We start from the raw sequence: 17,205 nt of genomic DNA, 5'->3' as shown, positions 1-17,205 counted from the left end.
AGTAGTATTATATAATAAACTTTTTCTGAAGGTTTTAGAATCCAGAGAGAGAGAGAGAGAGAGAGAGAGAGAGAGAGAGAGAGAGAGAGAGAGAGAGAGAAGCCGTTTTGGTTGTACATCAAAATCAGAATTTAAAGATGGCTCATGTGAGCCATCTAGTGCCAAACATAAAATAGTACAAGGGTGGTTTTTTCCATTAAAAAAAACAACCATCACCCCGCATCATGATGCAATGGGGGGGGGGGAGTGCATGGGCTCACTGAAACAGCTCAGGCCAGAAAAGTAGGAAATCATTGTCATACACAACTAGTATTATTATTATTATTATTATTATTATTATTTTATTTATACTCCGCCCATCTGGCTAGGTTTCCTCCGCCACTCTAGGCGGCTTCCAACAATTACCAACATATATTAAAATATCACAGATTAAAAACTTCCCTAAACAGGGCTGCCTTTAGATCAGGCATCCCCAACCTTCGGCCCTCCAGATGTTTTGGACTACAATTCCCATCATCCCTGACCACTGGTCCTGTTAGCTAGGGATCATGGGAATTGTAGGCCAAAACATCTGGAGGGCCGCAGTTTGTGGGTGCCTGCTTTAGATGTTTTCTAAATGTCAGTTAGTTGTTCATCTCCCTGACCTCCGATGGAAGGGCGTTCCACAGGGCGGGAGCCACTACCGAGATGTGCTAGTAGTCACATTGTTCTGAACTAGCAATGACCTAGTTCTGCACCAATCTGTTATGCATGTGAACTGAGGTCATACTTTACCTCTGGCCTGCAGAAATGCATAGCATTTCAAGCTCCAAATCTTTGATAGGAAATTTGCACAATTAAGGAAGTAAATGAAATATTGGCATACAAGCACCTAGACAAGATGTGTTTGCGCTTCCTTGGAGGTAGTCCGTTCTCAGTCCAAGGAAAAGCAAACCTTTCCCAAAGGGGCCTGGAGCACAACTCTTCAAAGCCTTTATTTTCTCTCTATGGAAGTCTGCTGATGTCAAAGTGCTGTCTCCTCTGACTTCCATGGAGGGGGGGGGGTAATCTGCCCCTCCAAAAATGCCTGCTGGATAAGTTCACCCCTTGCCAAGGAGTGTGTTACCCCAATACTTCTCAATGGAGAAGCTGCTTCTCCCCACCATTTTCAGGGATACCTTTCTAAATTCTGCCCCAAGGAAGTTGGAGGCAGTACTGTCTCCATTGACATACATGGGGACAGAAAGCTAAAGTGAGACTCTGCCTGTGTCTTGAGTCAAGGCGGTCCTTGACTAAAGGGGACTTGCATGAAGCAACTTCCTGTCTGAAACAGTCAGTCATAACCACCCTCTACCTCACTCACCCATTGTTATAGCTCTGGGAGCAGTGTAACTCCCCACTAATATAGACCTAGTTAGAGGAGCTGTTGCTACCCAAGAAGAGATACTAAAGATAAGTAGCTCTCAGCACAGTGATAAATGCCGTTCTTGAAAGTTTGAGAGGAAGCTGGCAACCCCTGCCCTCCCCATCTTCCCTTTCATAGTGAAAATTATCCATATGGTAAAGATGCTTGATATGAATTACTACCAGCAAGCACTACTTAGTCTGTAGTATTTGCCTTTATTCAACAGCAGGAAGGGTTTGAATAGGAAGTAAGAAGGGCACTTGCTTGGTTTCAAATGGATAGTTTTAATCTCACTATTTAACAGGTTTTTTTTTTAAAAAAAAGACAAATATATCCACATTCATTTTTATTACTTTACATTAAGTTCAATTTTGAGCCCACCCTATGTGTATATTATCATTTAAACAATCTAAAGGCAAACAGGTATAGGAAAAGTGCAAGGATAAAACATAATCAAAGAGAGAAATAAATAGTCCTATGACTGGTAAAGTCTCATCTGGAATTCACTTCTGGTTGAACATCCCAAAGTCCAAAGGTTGGGAGTATGTCCACGCCTGCCACATTCAGTTATGGTGAAGGCTAAAAAATGTGCCTCATTCAAGCACAGAGCTTTCTCTTCACACAGGCTATGGTGGGAAACACATGCTCTTGTGGCCATTTGGATCTCGGGCAGAGGCCCAACCATCTCCAAGAACAAAATGGCTTGCATCAGGCTTTTCAGCAAAATGGGGCTCAAGACGATGCAGGGAGCAGAAAGTCCATGTGCGTTTCAGGTAAGAATTCAGGCTTCCAAGCTGGCAAATTGCTTCTGGTGTATGAAAATCCTATCTGTGATATTACCGTTCAAAAAACGTCACCTTGGAATGTTTAATCACATTGCTTAATATACATATACAGTCGATTGAAATGTAAAATTACAGCTAATAGCACCTGAGCTGCCATCCAAGCAAGAGACATCTGTCATTCAAATATGCATGCAATTCTATGTGAACAAACCCAGCTGCTCTGCAGAAAACTCTTAGGTCTCAATGTGACATGTCACCATCTTATATGAGGTGTGTTGACCTTAGATGATGAGGTATTCCCTATGTGACTTCAAAACTGGCACCAACCACCTGCAGGTTTTTGTAATGAAAACAATGTTTATTTTTTTAAAAAAAAAATCTGATGGGGAAGATGCCACCTTTTATCTGATCAAGTACTGTATTAATATAACTAGTCTCATTGTATTAAAGGCTGTTCTCAGCTGAAAGTAGGCCTCGGTGAACTCGACAGTGCTAGCTTTTGAGTAGACATATGCAGGATTACATTAATTTAGGCAGTTACAGGTAGGTAGCCGTGTTGGTCTGACGTAGTTGAAACAAAATTAAAAAAAATCCTTCCAGTAGCACCTTAGAGACCAACTAAATTTGTCATTGGTGTGAGCTTTCATGTGCATGCACACTTCAGATATCTGAAGAAGTGGACTGCAAGAAGATCAAACCTATCCATTCTGAAGGAAATCAGTCCTGAGTGCTCGCTGGAAGGACAGATCCTGAAACTGGGGCTCCAATACTTTGGCCACCTCATGAGAAGACTCCCTGGAAAAAGACCCTGATGTTGGGAAAGATGGAGGGCACAAGGAGAAGGGGACGACAGAGGACGAGATGGCTGGACAGTGTTCTCGAAGCTACCAACATGAGTCTGACCAAACTGCAGGAGGCAGTAGAAGACAGGGGTGCCTGGCGTGCTCTGGTCCATGGGGTCACGAAGAGTCGGACACGACTAAACAACAAAGGTGCTACTGGAAGGAATTTTATTTTATTAACTTAGGCAGTTGTACTTAGCACCAGCGCCTAGACTACACAGAACTGACATAGATCCCATCACATTAAGGTTGGAGAGGCAGCACAGGACCAAATTTGTACAGAAGGCAGTTGGGTAGAAGTGGAGCATAGAAGGGCAGGCATAATAATACCAACAAGGCCTGGTGTAAAGGGCCTCTACAGCAATGGTGACACTATGTCCCAGTGTGCAGAGGAATTGTGAGGCATTTTAAATTTAAACTTTTACTGAAATTTAATCCCAGAGGGTGGGGTTCTGGTTTCAATTTGTTCTGAATTGCTGCTGTATTTTTTATTGTCCTGTAGTTTTTTTATTGCTGTTTTAATGTATTAAGTTGTTGTTACTTTTTGTCATACACTAGCTTGGAATGCTACATCAAAGGCTGTATAAAAATCCTTTAAATGAATGTGGCAGGGACCTGTTCAGTGGGAACCCCAAGGCTCAAAGGCTCAAGTTCTCTGAAGGAAGAACATGAAATAAAACATTTGGTTTTTTAAAAAAAGATAACGTTCAGGGAACATTCAGATTGTTTCCTCAAGCAGACCTTAAGAAGGGAAATGGGAGAGGAGGTATCTTGATCCCTGGCGTGGGTGAGTGTGTCTGATCCAGACCTGGAAAAGCAGCATGATTTAAAACACAAAGAGAAAGTTAAGGAAGAGACCACAGGAGATTAGTCTATGCTGAATTTGGGGAGCCGGGAGAAAAGGAAAGACAAAAAAGGAATCCTTTATGTACTTTCAAGGGGAATCCTGTCCTTTATCAAAAGGTTGATTAGCTGCACATGTTTATATCAAACCAGTAATAATACAGTTTAATATGAACAGAAATAATTCTCTGATCATAGATAAACATTCATTTGCTTCAAGTCACATGAAGACTGGCATCTTCAATATTTTCCAATAAATAAGGTTTTAAAATTCACACTGGTGCACGAAAAGAGGACGTAACATTTCTCCGTCATGTGGATTAAAAAGTGCTAGCAGTTACAATTACAAGACCTGTCTGCAAACAAGCTTAGAGCATTTACCACGCAGCAATGCCGTACATATGGTGAGGAAGAGGGCCTGGAGTTTCATGGTGTCTGAGAGGGGGGATAGAGTCCTAATAAGTTGCACAAAACTTGTGTAGGGGTTGAAACTGTTGTCCTCACACTGAATTACAAATTTGAGACACATGGACTTCAATGAGGTTTTCAAAGGGGTTCTTGTCGGCTGATTGTTCCACAGCAGAACAAAAAAAAGTGCAATTCGACAGAGGACTGGAAAAAATAATTCAGAAGGAGCTGTAAACAGTCTTGTCACCTTGGCTCTTCATAATTCAATGCGTTACGTAGTTTAATCCTGAAAGATGCCTCAGCTACATCATTTCTAAGACCGTCTCTCCCCTATCTCTGGCTGGAAATTTAATCAAAGAAATAAGCTTGATCAAAGGAGGAAAATGGCCCCGTGAAAACGGGGTTAAAATTATAGATCAGTGCATTGGTCTCCTCACTTTTGTTGGGAAAACGATGGTTGCTCTTCCGGGCTGCAAAACATTGGAGAAATACCCATGTTATCAATTGTAAAAGAACAAATTTTGTCAAATGCATTTTAACAATGCTAGACTAAATGCAAGACTCGGGGTCACACAGGGAATTAATGGTCTCCTCAGAGGCACTTGCGGGAAGTGCCAGCCTCTCCTAGAAGACAAACCCCCCTCCCACTTTTAGTCGCTAATACTTTTCTTAAAGGGACACGGGTGGCACTGTGGTGTAAACCACTGAGCCTAGGGCTTGCCAATCGGAAGGTCGGCGGTTTGAATCCCCGCAACGGGGTGAGCTCCCATTGCTCGGTCCCAGTTCCTGCCAACCTAGCAGTTCGAAAGCACGTCAAAGTGAAAGTAGATAAACAGGTACCGCTCTGGCAGGGAGGTAAATTGCGTTTAGTCATGCCGGCCACATGACCCAGAAAAACTCTCTGCGGACAAACGCCGGCTCCCTTGGCCGCTAAAGCGAGATGAGCATCGCAACCCCAGAGTCGTTTGCGACTGGACTTAATTGTCAGGGGCCCTTTACCTTTTTTCCCTTCAAAAATGAACATTCTGCTACACAAGTGCACATAGGATGTATGTTCTGCTGAAATCAACCTTAAAAAATTAGTCTAGAGCAAGATGTTAGGCAGCCACAAGACAATAGTTGAGCTTTGCCAAAAAAATATTCCAATATCATTTGTGTCAAGAGGACTACTCTAGGGTAGGGCTGCCATATGTCCCCAGACACTTTTACCAATTTTCAGAAATTCCACCCTGACACTCTCTTCAACAGACAAATCCCGGATATGTCCAGACATCCTAGATCTATGGTAGCCCTATGCCAGTGTAGTCCTCTTGACACCAATAATATTGGGATGCCACAAGCAGTTTGAGTACTGCAACTTCCAATAACCAGCCATCCAGACCAATTTTTTGGCATTTATTAACTTGAACGGCCACCCTATTAACTTATGTTCTGTGGGTAGCTCACAAAGTTGGCCAGAAAAAGAACAAAAACAATGAAAGCAGCATTCATTTTTTGTTCTTTTTCTGGCCTATATACAGGAAAACACAAATCATAAAGACTAAGAGGCACTGTAAACATTCAAGTTGTTTAAAAAGGCCTGGGTAATTAAAAGAAAGAGATGGTAAGGATGGCACCAAGCAAGCTTTTCTGGGGATGTTATTCTAAAACCAGCACGTCAAGAGCAAGACAACTCTAGAAGATGCCTGCCTTACTTTACTACTAATCTCAAAAATTCTACAGTTCCTTTGACTAGGTCTCTCTGCTCAATGGTTAAGATCAGGCATCCCCAAACTGCGGCCCTCCAGATGTTTTGGCCTACAACTCCCATGATCCCTAGCTAACAGGACCAGTGGCCAGGGATGATGGGAATTGTAGTCCAAAACATCTGGAGGGCCAAAGTTTGGGGATGCCTGGTTAAGATCAAAACATTAAGGACTGCATTCAGTGAAGTTCTGTTGGTGCAAGGACACCTGTCTGTGCAACAGAACTTACCTGCTCACTTTCTCAACCCTCCCCACTCTGCCTAAGCTGAGCTGGGGTTCCCCTGACCAGGGAGAGGGAAGTCCAGCAAGCAAGTGGAGAACAGGACTTCATGGGATATTGCCCTCAGCATTGTGTGGATAAAAGCTGGCACTGTTTTGTCTAACTTTTCTTTAATCTGAATATGTGGTTGCACTGCCACTAACTATTGCCATTTATATTTCCACAGTTTAGCTGTAAGAAAAAGGTGCCACTTAACATACAAGCTTTTCTCCTTTCAGGTGAAATTTCACAACTGCCATCTACAAACTTTTAATACCTTCGCTGACTAAGAAGTCAGCTATGTAGTATGTGACTTTTACAGCTGCCTGGGAATGTGGAATGCCTGTCGAGTTCTTCCATTCATATGGGTTTTTCTCTGGATGCCACTGGACGCCGTACACAGGGTATCTGTGAGCTAGAAAATAACCAATTGGTTTCCATCAACTCACGCACATAAGACAAGAAGTTTCTCTTTAAAAGTTTGGATGCCGGATTTATAGTTCTAACCAAGATTTTCCAACAAAGGAATTTCACACAAAATATTACCATTAATAACAAGCATCTGTATATAGAGCTTGGGATGTGTCCAAAACACTTTGCGGACATTATCCTTGCATGCTTCCCAAGACAGATGGATGCCAACCAACAACCTTACAAGCTCCAAGGTAGGTCAGGGCTATTACCTCCATTTTCCAGGTGGAGGCACTGAGACAGAATGGCTAGCCACCCAGTGAGTTCGGTGTGGCAGAGGCAATATTCAGGCCCAGAGGGAGAGAAGGGTAGAACTGATGGAGCAATGAAAGGAGGAGGAGAAGGAAAGTCCTCTAGTCTGTAAGCCGACGGTTCAGATCTCTGGCAAGACTAACATGTCACATACATAGACACACCCCAGCAACCCACTGGGAAGCTTTTAATGTTTAATAAATTATTGTATTTTAATATTTCTGTTGGAAGTCGCCCAGAGTGGTTGGGGAAACCCAGCCAGATGGGCAGGGTATAAATAATAAATTATTATTATTATTATTATTATTATTATTATTATTATTATTATTATTGGGCTAGGAGGGAGGAGAAAGGTAGCCCTACTCACTGCCAGCACCAGCCCTGCCCACCATCAGCATGCAGCCCCAGGAATGCTGCCCTCAGCAGAAAAGGCTTCTGCACATCTGATTTACATTACCTTCCATGGTAGATATGAAGTCCACGTTGTTATGAACATTAGTTGTCAAGATCTTATAGAAGTTGCGCAACTTTTCATTATTTGTAAAATTCTGTAAGAGAAAGGGTTTATTATTATTATTATTCCAAAATATTCTTTTAGATGGGGCACTTTTACTCTTCTACTAATCCTTCTCCTATTAACATGTCCATCTGTCCTGCTGCTATTCTTTTTTAAGAAAAAAAATCCAGATGCATCAGTGCGTTTACTTTGAAGTGAGAATCACAGGTTTCACTCAGCAAAACACATTGTCATCATTTGCATCTGTCCTGCTGCTATTATTTACACCTTATCTATCAAACCTTTGCATGTTGCTTCGTGAGGTCATAGTTGTAGAAGGCAGTTTGATATATTTTAAATCATGGGTAGGCAAAATTAAGGCCCAGGGGCCGGATCCGGCCCTATCGCCTTCTAAATCCGGCCCACGGACGGTCCGGGAATCAGCGTGTTTTTACATGAGTAGAATGTGTCCTTTCATTTAAAATGCATCTCTGGGTTATTTGTGGGCCATAGGAATTCATTCATTTCTCCCCCAAAATATAGTCCGCCCCCCCCACAAGGTCTGAGGGACAGTGGACCGGCCCCCTGCTGAAAAAGTTTGCTGACCCCTATTTTAAATTAATGCTTTACATGCAATCTTTAAAAGTACCTGCACGGAAAGGCTCCAGAAGTGGAAGTTTGATGTCAAGGGTTCAGAAGCCATCATTTGTAACAAATCAGCAGGAAAATTCTGGAATATTCCGCTGTTTTTGCCATCTTATACCAAAAAAAAAAAAAGGCAAGAAGAGTTAACATTACTACCTGCAGCGTGCCCACTTGTTTAAAGCCTGCCTGATCTGCTCAGGTAGTGCTTAGAAAAGCTGAACTGATGTCAGATCACACACACACACCAGTCAACAGCAGATACCACATTGGTGGTTGGTCTAGATGTCCTTTGGGGTACCTTCCAACTTTACAATTCTATGGTCCTATGATACTGGTGTTTATTTTGTCAGTCTGCATTTCTTAGTGCAGAAAGTATCAATCTGATTTGTAGAGATCTTTCCTATTCTACTTAATTCAAGAGGGTCCTGGAAGCTTCTCTGTGTGAAAGAAACAAGAAGAAGGTTCCTGATGTTCCTTCAGAGACGCCGAGTACTGCTGGCTTAAACTGGTTCTGTTATCTCTTCTGTCAATGTCATGTTGACTATAAAAGTAAGGCCAGAAGGAAGCGTGGGTTTTGCTTTTCCCTTTCTTTCTCTTTTCCTTCTGGTGTGTTGCTCTGTATATAGTGTTAAGGTTTAGACTTATTACGAGTTACTGTAAATTTAAGTTAAGTCTGCTCCAACTGGATTTCTTATGGACAGTGCCAATCCTGGTTGTATTGGATTTGTGACCATTATGCTCATTTGCCTTCAGTAGCAGTAAAGCTCTGCTGGATTGCCTCCGGTCTATTTTTTAGGAATCCTGCAACGTGTTTAAGTTTTTACTCTGCTGACTATAAATTGGAATCTACTCTGGATCAATACGGAGAAATTTTTCCACGACATATTTTGCTTTAGGAGGCTTAGTTTGGTCAGTATCGAGTAAACGTCCAGATTTAATGCAAAATACATTGCTTTTGTTAAATGAGCTACCATAGCCGCTGGAGGGCCATGAAAAATTGTGTCCCGGGCTTTTTATACTTATCTACCCATGTATTATCTGGAACCAAAGTGGTAAATTGGTTGCCAAATGTGAAATATTTTGACATTATTTTCAACTCTCCCTCCCCACTATATAGAACCCTTTATCAAAGTGTAAATCATAAAACAAACTTCATGAAAAAAAAACCTCTGTTAGCATCGTGTTGAACCAAAGGTGAATTGTTCAAGAAACTTTGCTAACTCCATCTTGGTAGTCAAGATAACGCCACAATTAATTGGCTGTTGTTGCAGCAACAAGCTCATAACAGTCAAACCTCGGATCCCGAACGCCTCTGTTTTGGAACATTGCAGCTCCCGAACGCCGAAAACCCGGAAGGAAATGCTCCGGTTTTCAATACTGTATTCAGAAGTGTCCTCTGAGTCATATTCACTTTATTGGAATGTATTATGACGCATAGATTCAGGATTAACTCAACAAGATGACAAACCACCTATTAATTGCTGGAAGAAGAGCCACACCAGGATTTGGCTTAGGACCTTTCGGTGACACAGACGCTTATATAAGAACATCAGCCCAGCGTGTTTTCCTGCATTGGCCAATCAGATGCTTCTGGGAATCCCACAAGTAGGGCACTGATGGCAACAGCCCTCCCGCTATTGTTCTCCAGGAACAGGAATTCAGAGGCACGCTACCTCCAAACCTGGAGGTGGCACAGCATATAGTCATCAGGGCCAGTAGCCATTTCCTTATTAACACATTACTGCAATCCAGCATCAGCCATACTGTATCCCATTTGCAATTAATGGAGGTGGGTTAACCATGCTGCATTGCTGCAAGGAAAGAACTGTGTTTGTTTGTTTTTAGTAGCAGGGGCAGGAAGGGGTATCGTACTGGGCTCCAGGACAGAGGAGAATAACCACTCAGGCTTCAAATAAACACACAAACCCCTGTGTTGCAAAAAGTACGTCAACAATATCTAAGGCAACACGATGACCATAAACAATATACAATAGGGGAAAATTTTATGGAATGTCTTCAAAACATCAAAAGAAATAAACTGAAATCTTTGAAAGTTTCTGTAAGCCTGAAAGTCTTTAAATGAAGCACAGCGCCAGACTTTGTCCGGTGGAAAACAAGCTATGAAGCTTTGTGTAATCAGGAAATATGATGTCCAACATTGCAACACTGAACAGTGATTCCGGATAATGGCTACTGTTTCGTAGAAATCTTCACCAGTGCAGTGGAAGGATATAGAATTGCTTCATTAACACATTAAGTAGCAGTGACTACATAATTACATGAGCACTGTTCCTTAGCATTTGTCATTTTCATTTATATCTATTCGGAAAAAAGATGTGTTACAGAGACTTTCAAAGATTTCAGTTTATTTCTTTTGATGTTTTGAAGATATTCCATAAAAATTTTCATATTGTATATTGTTTATGGTCATTGTGTTGCCTTAGATATTGTTGACATTCAAATAAACACAGGCTGAAAAATGGTGGGGAATGCTCAGCATCTAAATGTTGTTTTCTTAAGGCAATTAAAAACAATAAGGCTTTTCAGAAATTCATAATCATTCCTCTAATCACTGACAGCATTACAGGCACTGTCCACAACACTTGCACCCTCTTGCGCTTTGCAATAATCAGAACTCTAATAGAAGCACCACTTTTCAGCAAAAAAAAGGAAAGAAGTTGCAATCTGAAGGTTAGAAAAAAGCAATATTCCTTCCTTAAAATGCAAGAGTTTAAGGGCGTTCTTTTTGTGGTCAACGTGTAGGAGCTATGGGTTTAACCATACCAATACCGTTCTGGAAAAACCCTCACTGCCTGCTAATTTCCGGCTTTGCATAATGATTGCTGACTTCCTGCTTTGAAGGAAGACGATCCACCCACTATGTAACAGTGCTAACAAAAGCGGTGCTGCCATGAGAAAATTAAAAATGAAAAAGACTGCAGTGTTTAAATCATTTTCCCCCTAATATTTGGACATTTTGCTTATAACTAGATACAGGTGTGACCTGTAGCATTCCGGATAAAGAGCCCTCCCTCCCAGTTCACTGTAATTTTAAAACATAGACTCAAGAAGTAACAGCATTGCACACATTATGAAACCCTAAATTTTGACTGCTGCTCTAAACAGCTAGCAAGGGTCATCATTAGCTCTACGGAGACAGAGCCATTTCTCTGCTGTTTGGGCCATCAGTGGCTCCATCTCCAGCAGTGGAGAACTTGTGGCCTCTCAAGTGTTGTCAAACTCCCACCAGCCCCAGACAGCATGTCTAACAGCCAGATATTATGGGAGCTGTAGTTCAGCAACATCCAGAAGGCCACAAGTTCCCGACCCTTTTCCCGTCCTTTTCTTAAAGTCCCCTAAAACTCATTATACAGCACAGCCAAACCAACAGCAACAGTCTGCTCCAGCAGAGTTCATGGAGCCAGACTACAATACCAAAGAAGGGACTCTTGCACCAGACCCTGTATTCTGCTACTGATCCCCAGCGCAGCACAGTATCAGGCCTCTCAAACTTATGAGATAGAAGACTAAACATCTCCAGGACCTCAGAGCTCAGTGCATTCTCATGGTCATTATTTCACTTTGACTCACAGAATTTATTATCACCGACCCCCACAGTCTTAAGTCTTCTGTGAACTGAAACTCAGAGTTTTTACCTGGAGTAAAGTTCAGCGGCAATGCAAGGCCATCCGTATTAGTCCAGGTGAGCAGATCTTCCCCGCAAGTGAGAACGCTAAGCAGCTGGTGTCCCAGGCATGTCCCCCATACAGGAAAATAGTCCCCTCTATCATTAGCCTGGAAACAACAAGAAGGGGGGGAATGAATCAATAGCTACAGATCCTAGACACTTATATTCCCCATTATTTAACTACCTAGGAAGATAGCAGGAAAGTTTCTAAGATTTCCTAATGTGTCCCCAGGCCTCAAAGGGGTTGGGGACTCCCTATATACATCACCAGGATAGATCCACTTTATATATCGGAGAGGCTGGGGCAACTCAGTTGGTAGAGCATGAGGCTCTTAATCTCAAGGTTGTGGGTTCAAGCCCATGTTGGGCAAAAGATTCCTGCATTGCCAGGGGTTGGACTAGATGATCCTTGAGGTCCCTTCCAACTTTATGATTCTATTTGCATCTTACATCCCAAAATCATGCACATAAAGATAAGGCAGAGTTGTATGACTGCCCACATGCCAGCTAAAAAGGTGTGGAAATAAGAGGCACCAACAATTGTCATTCCTCAACACTGCCAGCGTCCCAATGCAGAAATATTGGCATGCTCAAATATTTACCTCTAGTGCTTTATTGTAGAATATCTTTGCAACTCTGGCAAATTCAGAAGTCTCAAGGCTAACACCGCCTCCGGGATAGAGAATCCTAAGCCAACAAAATGACAACACTTTCGTCAGCAGCAATGAACTGACGATTGGTCACACAAAGGTAACATGAATAAACCTGGATTGTAATCACGGAAGGATCTGCAATACAATCTTTAAAGAAAAAGGTGACATATTCAAGTACTATAAGCAAGGGTTGTTTAAACAGTCATCGTGGAACATGGTGGGAAGAGCAGGAAGATAGTAGTCGGAAATCAAAACCTCAATTTCAAAGTGGTACCTGATGCCAATTCCATTATTGCATGAGCATTTTCCCATAACCACATTTGTTTTTCAAATGGTTGTTACCTGTCATGAGATCACTGATGATGAAAGGTGGGTTGGAAATTGTGTAAATAAAAAAATAAAAATCAAGTGGCTAGCAGCTGTGAAAGCCAAATCAGCTCAAATAAATTTGTGTGGAATATATAGGCAAATATGCACTTTTAATTACAGGAAATATCTCCCAGGATTCTGTTTAATATGCCTTTTGACAAGAAACCAATGTTAAATGTATCTGCTTTGCCTGCCACACTAAAGATTTGTTCTGTTTGTTTTCATTTCAGCTGGTCTCTTATTCTGGTACTGACAGCCCCACATTTCTGCTAGGAAATGCTCAGAACTGCATGCTCAGGTTATAGAATACTGTACACAGAATTATCAACAAGCAGAGCAAATCAAATGAAAAGCCACCATTACAGTACACTATTATTGTGACATCTTTTTCATTGCAGCCATACCTCATGTTATGCCTGCTTCAGGTTATGTGTTTTCGGTTTGCAGACCACGGGAAACCCGGAAGTAGCAGAACGGGTTACTTCCAGGTTTCGCCGCTCGCGCATGCGCAGAAGTGCTAAATCGCACCTCGCACATGCACAGCGCTTCAGCTTGCGAATGCTGCGGGTTGCGGACGTGCCTCTGTCATGGATTATGTCTGCAACCCGAGGTTCTATTAACTTCTGTAACACTTTGTATATTGCAATGTACTTTACAAACCTTATCATCTTCCCAACAGCCTTTCAAGGTAAACTGCTGAGCAACAGACACCCAATGAGATTCAAGGCCTGATAGAAATTGGAACCCGAGTCTCTGATATCGTCTCAGTTGCCTAATACTCCTTCCACTTCACTGCTCTACACTTTTACTACCAATAGCAACAAAACAGATGTTCATTAGGATGCTTACCCATTGACAGAATTGAAAATCTTATCATATTCTTCATCTGAACGATTCAGTCTGGAGAAATTAAAATGAAACGAAAAGTTGCATTAGAAGTGTATAGCTTCCCTGCATCAGTTTAGAACAGTTTTTTAGCACAGTAACTAAAAGGTTAACGCCAATTTTCTGTGCTACAATTGAAATTCATGTTAAGTCAGTTCATAGTTCAGACTTCCTGGAAAGTCACATTAATCAGTCACATCTATGTCCTCTAAGCACCTCAAGGCAGCATGCACATTTCCCCTAATCTTCACAACGACTTTGCAAAGCAGGTTAAGGTGACAGGTTGTGGCTGGTCACCCGGTGAACTTCATGGCTAAGCAGAATTTTGAACCTGGGTCTTCCCAGTCCTGGTCTAACTCTCGCACCGCTGCAGTGCAATTGCTTCACAAATACACCCATACTGAAGAGTGCTAATCTGCTTCTACCCTAAAGACTGGCCAATATCGTCCTGAGAAAAATTCTACTTTGCACTGCAGAATGTGAGCACATTATTCACACAAGCTTACCTGATTGGTACTACCCGGGCTCCAGCAGATTCAATAAACTTCACATATGAAGCCCCAATGTAAGAACTTCCAAATTTTTGGAAACTTTTAAAGTCAGTTTCCTGTGCTAATATTCCTAGAAAGATCCAGAGTAAAAAAGTTAGGCATCAGCGAGGTCACAGAAAAAACTGAGATGCCGCTGATAAACTAGCAGTAGGTGGGGTATGGTGATTAATGTAATATTATCTATATTTGAATCCAAGAAAGAACATGGTGTCCAATATAACATCACAATCACAATCCAGCAGCAGCAACAGCAGGGCAATCACTTGTTCAGATGGTGTTAAACACAACTATATTTAAGACTGGTTTGCATGTTGCTCATTTTGTACTCAGAAAGCATTTATGTGAAAGCAAAGTGAAAGCAGGAGTAGATTGCTTTTGTAAACTCCTTTGGGGGGTTGTTTTTGTTTTTTACAAGCAAACAGTATAGAAATTATATGATATAAATAAATTACATATATGAAAGTTGCATGTATGTCTCACTACGTGTTTGAGGAAGTACACTGAAAATCTGTGATCATCAGACATGACTGTCTACAAATGGATTTCATGCTACGCTTAAATACTTTCTATATGAAATATGGAATAGCCTAAAAGTCAAAGGCCTGACATATCATCATGAAAGCAAATTTTCCATACCATATGTTAAAGTACCTACATTATCCTTTTAAAACTGACTTGTAGAAATACAATACAGTACTTTTGACCCCTTGAGTGCTTCACAATTTGACACACACAGACAAGCTCCAGCAAGCATCACACTCTCTATATCAAAAATATGTTGTTGTTTTTTTAAAGGAGTTTAGAACCAGCTTTCCAAAAGTTCACAACCCAGGCATAGCAGAACATAATACAAAGATGATACAGGTAAGTTATGCAATGCTGTCACAAGACCCATTGCACCACAATTTGGGGTGGGTTTGAGGCATTCAAGGTTGCCAGCTCATCAACTTGGTGTTGAACAAGCACTTCTTCTTTTGGAATCCAACAACAAAATGAGGAGGAGGAGGAGAAGGTGTGTGTGTGTTTTACAGAAAGCTTAGAAAGAAGAACTTTATAAATTTATGGCTAGTCACACACACTCCAAAAATTACTGTTACTGACATAGTTCCCATCAGGGAGTATAGAACAGGAATGGGAAGACTAAGTTTGTTAGATCTACTTTGCTTTTTGCTAGAATCCCTAGATATACGACAGAGCAGATCTGCGCCTAAAGTCAGGCACAGAAGACTTTGAATGAGTGCTCAGGGTGCCTCCAGTAACATTCTAAGCCCAGGAATTTGTTCTAAGTACCAGAACTCCCCCTGATTAGCTTCCTACTTTTCAGCAAAAGTCAATCTGTTCCTATTGTAAAACAACTGAGGAGTCAGAAATCCTTACCAATCTACTTACTGCAAATCTTCCATAGATCTGCTATATACCCTCTGCCAACAACCCAACACAAATCAAAATAAATAAAAGTCGCTAAAAGGTGAGTTTTCAGCACACACTTTGCTTAGTCCAAAACATCTGGAGGACAGCCAATTGGGAAAGGTCAGTGAAAGACAGTTAGCCTCTTTCAGAAATGGCATTCTTAGTGTTGTTTCAAGATTTCTACAGAGGTACATTTCCCCCAATAACAGGTGATGTCTGGGTGAATGTGTTGTCTTTCACTACTTGCACAGATAGGCTAAAATCATTATTACATCAATCTAATTAATTCACTGGGGTGGTTTACTTCCAAGTAAACATACCTATAGGAACAGGTTGTCAACCACGGATACACATGAATTCTTGTATCCCTTGAAATGAAGACGCTGAAAATGGCAAGGGGAAAACAAGTATTCCAGAAGCTTCAGTTGCCCCAGACACTTGAAAGATGCCATGTTTGCTTGCTTGTTTTAATCTACCAGTTGCACCGTCTCGCCAGTGACAGGTGAATACTGATACGGTAGATCTCGAACCAACTACGGTATGACAAGGAGGCACCTTGCGGATCTTCCTACTCAAGCCTAGGTCATTTGCTTGGAAAGTAGCACTGCATTTAAGAGCAGGGATTCACGGAAGACTTCATCTGAAACAACTGGGGTGATAAGAATCAAGTGCGAAAGAGCCACCTGGTGTCGCAAATAATCCCCTTGGGTGATCCCAGTGCAAGCTTAATATTATTATTTTTTTAAAGCAGAAGTTGGGTGGTCATCTGTCATTCATGCTTTAGTTGGTCCCTTCCAACTCTTCAATTCTACGATTTAAACTTTGCCCGACCCACCGAGCTAAAGGAGGGAAGAGAGACTTTTTGCATTTCTTTTATTTCCTCTCTCTCTCTCTCTCTCTCTCTCTCTCTCTCTCTCTCTCTCTCTCTCTCTCTCTCTCTCTCTCTCCCCCCTCCACGTTCCTTGGCAACAGGACTCTTTCTCTGGCTCTTTGGAGAATCCCGGGGATCCCCCGTTACAGGCGCAGCGCGCGGCGACTCACCGATGATGGGTCTCTGGTTCGCGCCCCGCAGCGAGAAGGGCAGCGCGGCGCCGCAGAAGAGGCCCAGGAGGCAGCAGGCCCCCAGCGCGCGCCCGAGTCCCACCCAGCTCGCCATGGCCGCCCGCAGCGTTCGGCGACCCGAGCCAGGCTCCGCGTCTTATGGCGCGCGCTTCTGCCGGCGCCGAGCGGCTTTGCAACGCCGTCCAATCAGGGCGCATCTCGGCCGGGCGGCCGCGGCATTCTGGGAAATGTAGTCCTCGAGCAGCCGCGGCATTCCGGGAAGGCGCGCTTCTTCGCCGCTGCGCCTTTTCTTCCTCGTTCCTTCTTTGCCGGCAACGCAAAAAGAGGCGGAGGAGGAAAAGCTGCTGGAAATGCCTGCGTGGGAATCGGTGCGCGCGGGAGATTTAGGCCGGGTGGGGTTGTTGGAGTTTATTTTGTTTTGTTTATGTCGATCTTGCTGTTCGTTATATTATACATG

At 42.4% G+C, this 17,205-nt stretch overlaps 1 protein-coding gene across 1 annotated transcript; it reads right to left on the bottom strand.

Annotated features, from left to right (window-relative positions):
• Positions 1-1,648: 1,648 nt before the first annotated feature.
• On the bottom strand, positions 1,649-16,899 carry GGH (gamma-glutamyl hydrolase). Its single transcript, XM_035125607.2, has 9 exons — positions 16,728-16,899; positions 14,232-14,346; positions 13,690-13,740; positions 12,421-12,505; positions 11,787-11,925; positions 8,135-8,241; positions 7,447-7,537; positions 6,544-6,681; positions 1,649-4,732 (listed from the first exon to the last, which is right to left on the bottom strand). The coding sequence occupies exons 1-9, from the start codon at positions 16,840-16,842 to the stop codon at positions 4,611-4,613; spliced, it is 963 nt and encodes a 320-aa protein (XP_034981498.1). The 5' UTR covers positions 16,843-16,899; the 3' UTR covers positions 1,649-4,610.
• Between the last annotated feature and the right edge of the window lie 306 nt (positions 16,900-17,205).

Source organism: Zootoca vivipara, chromosome 8, assembly GCF_963506605.1.
Source record: "Zootoca vivipara chromosome 8, rZooViv1.1, whole genome shotgun sequence".
In the NCBI taxonomy this organism is placed as follows: Eukaryota; Metazoa; Chordata; class Lepidosauria; order Squamata; family Lacertidae; genus Zootoca; species Zootoca vivipara.
This window is presented reverse-complemented; position numbering and strand designations above follow the sequence as displayed.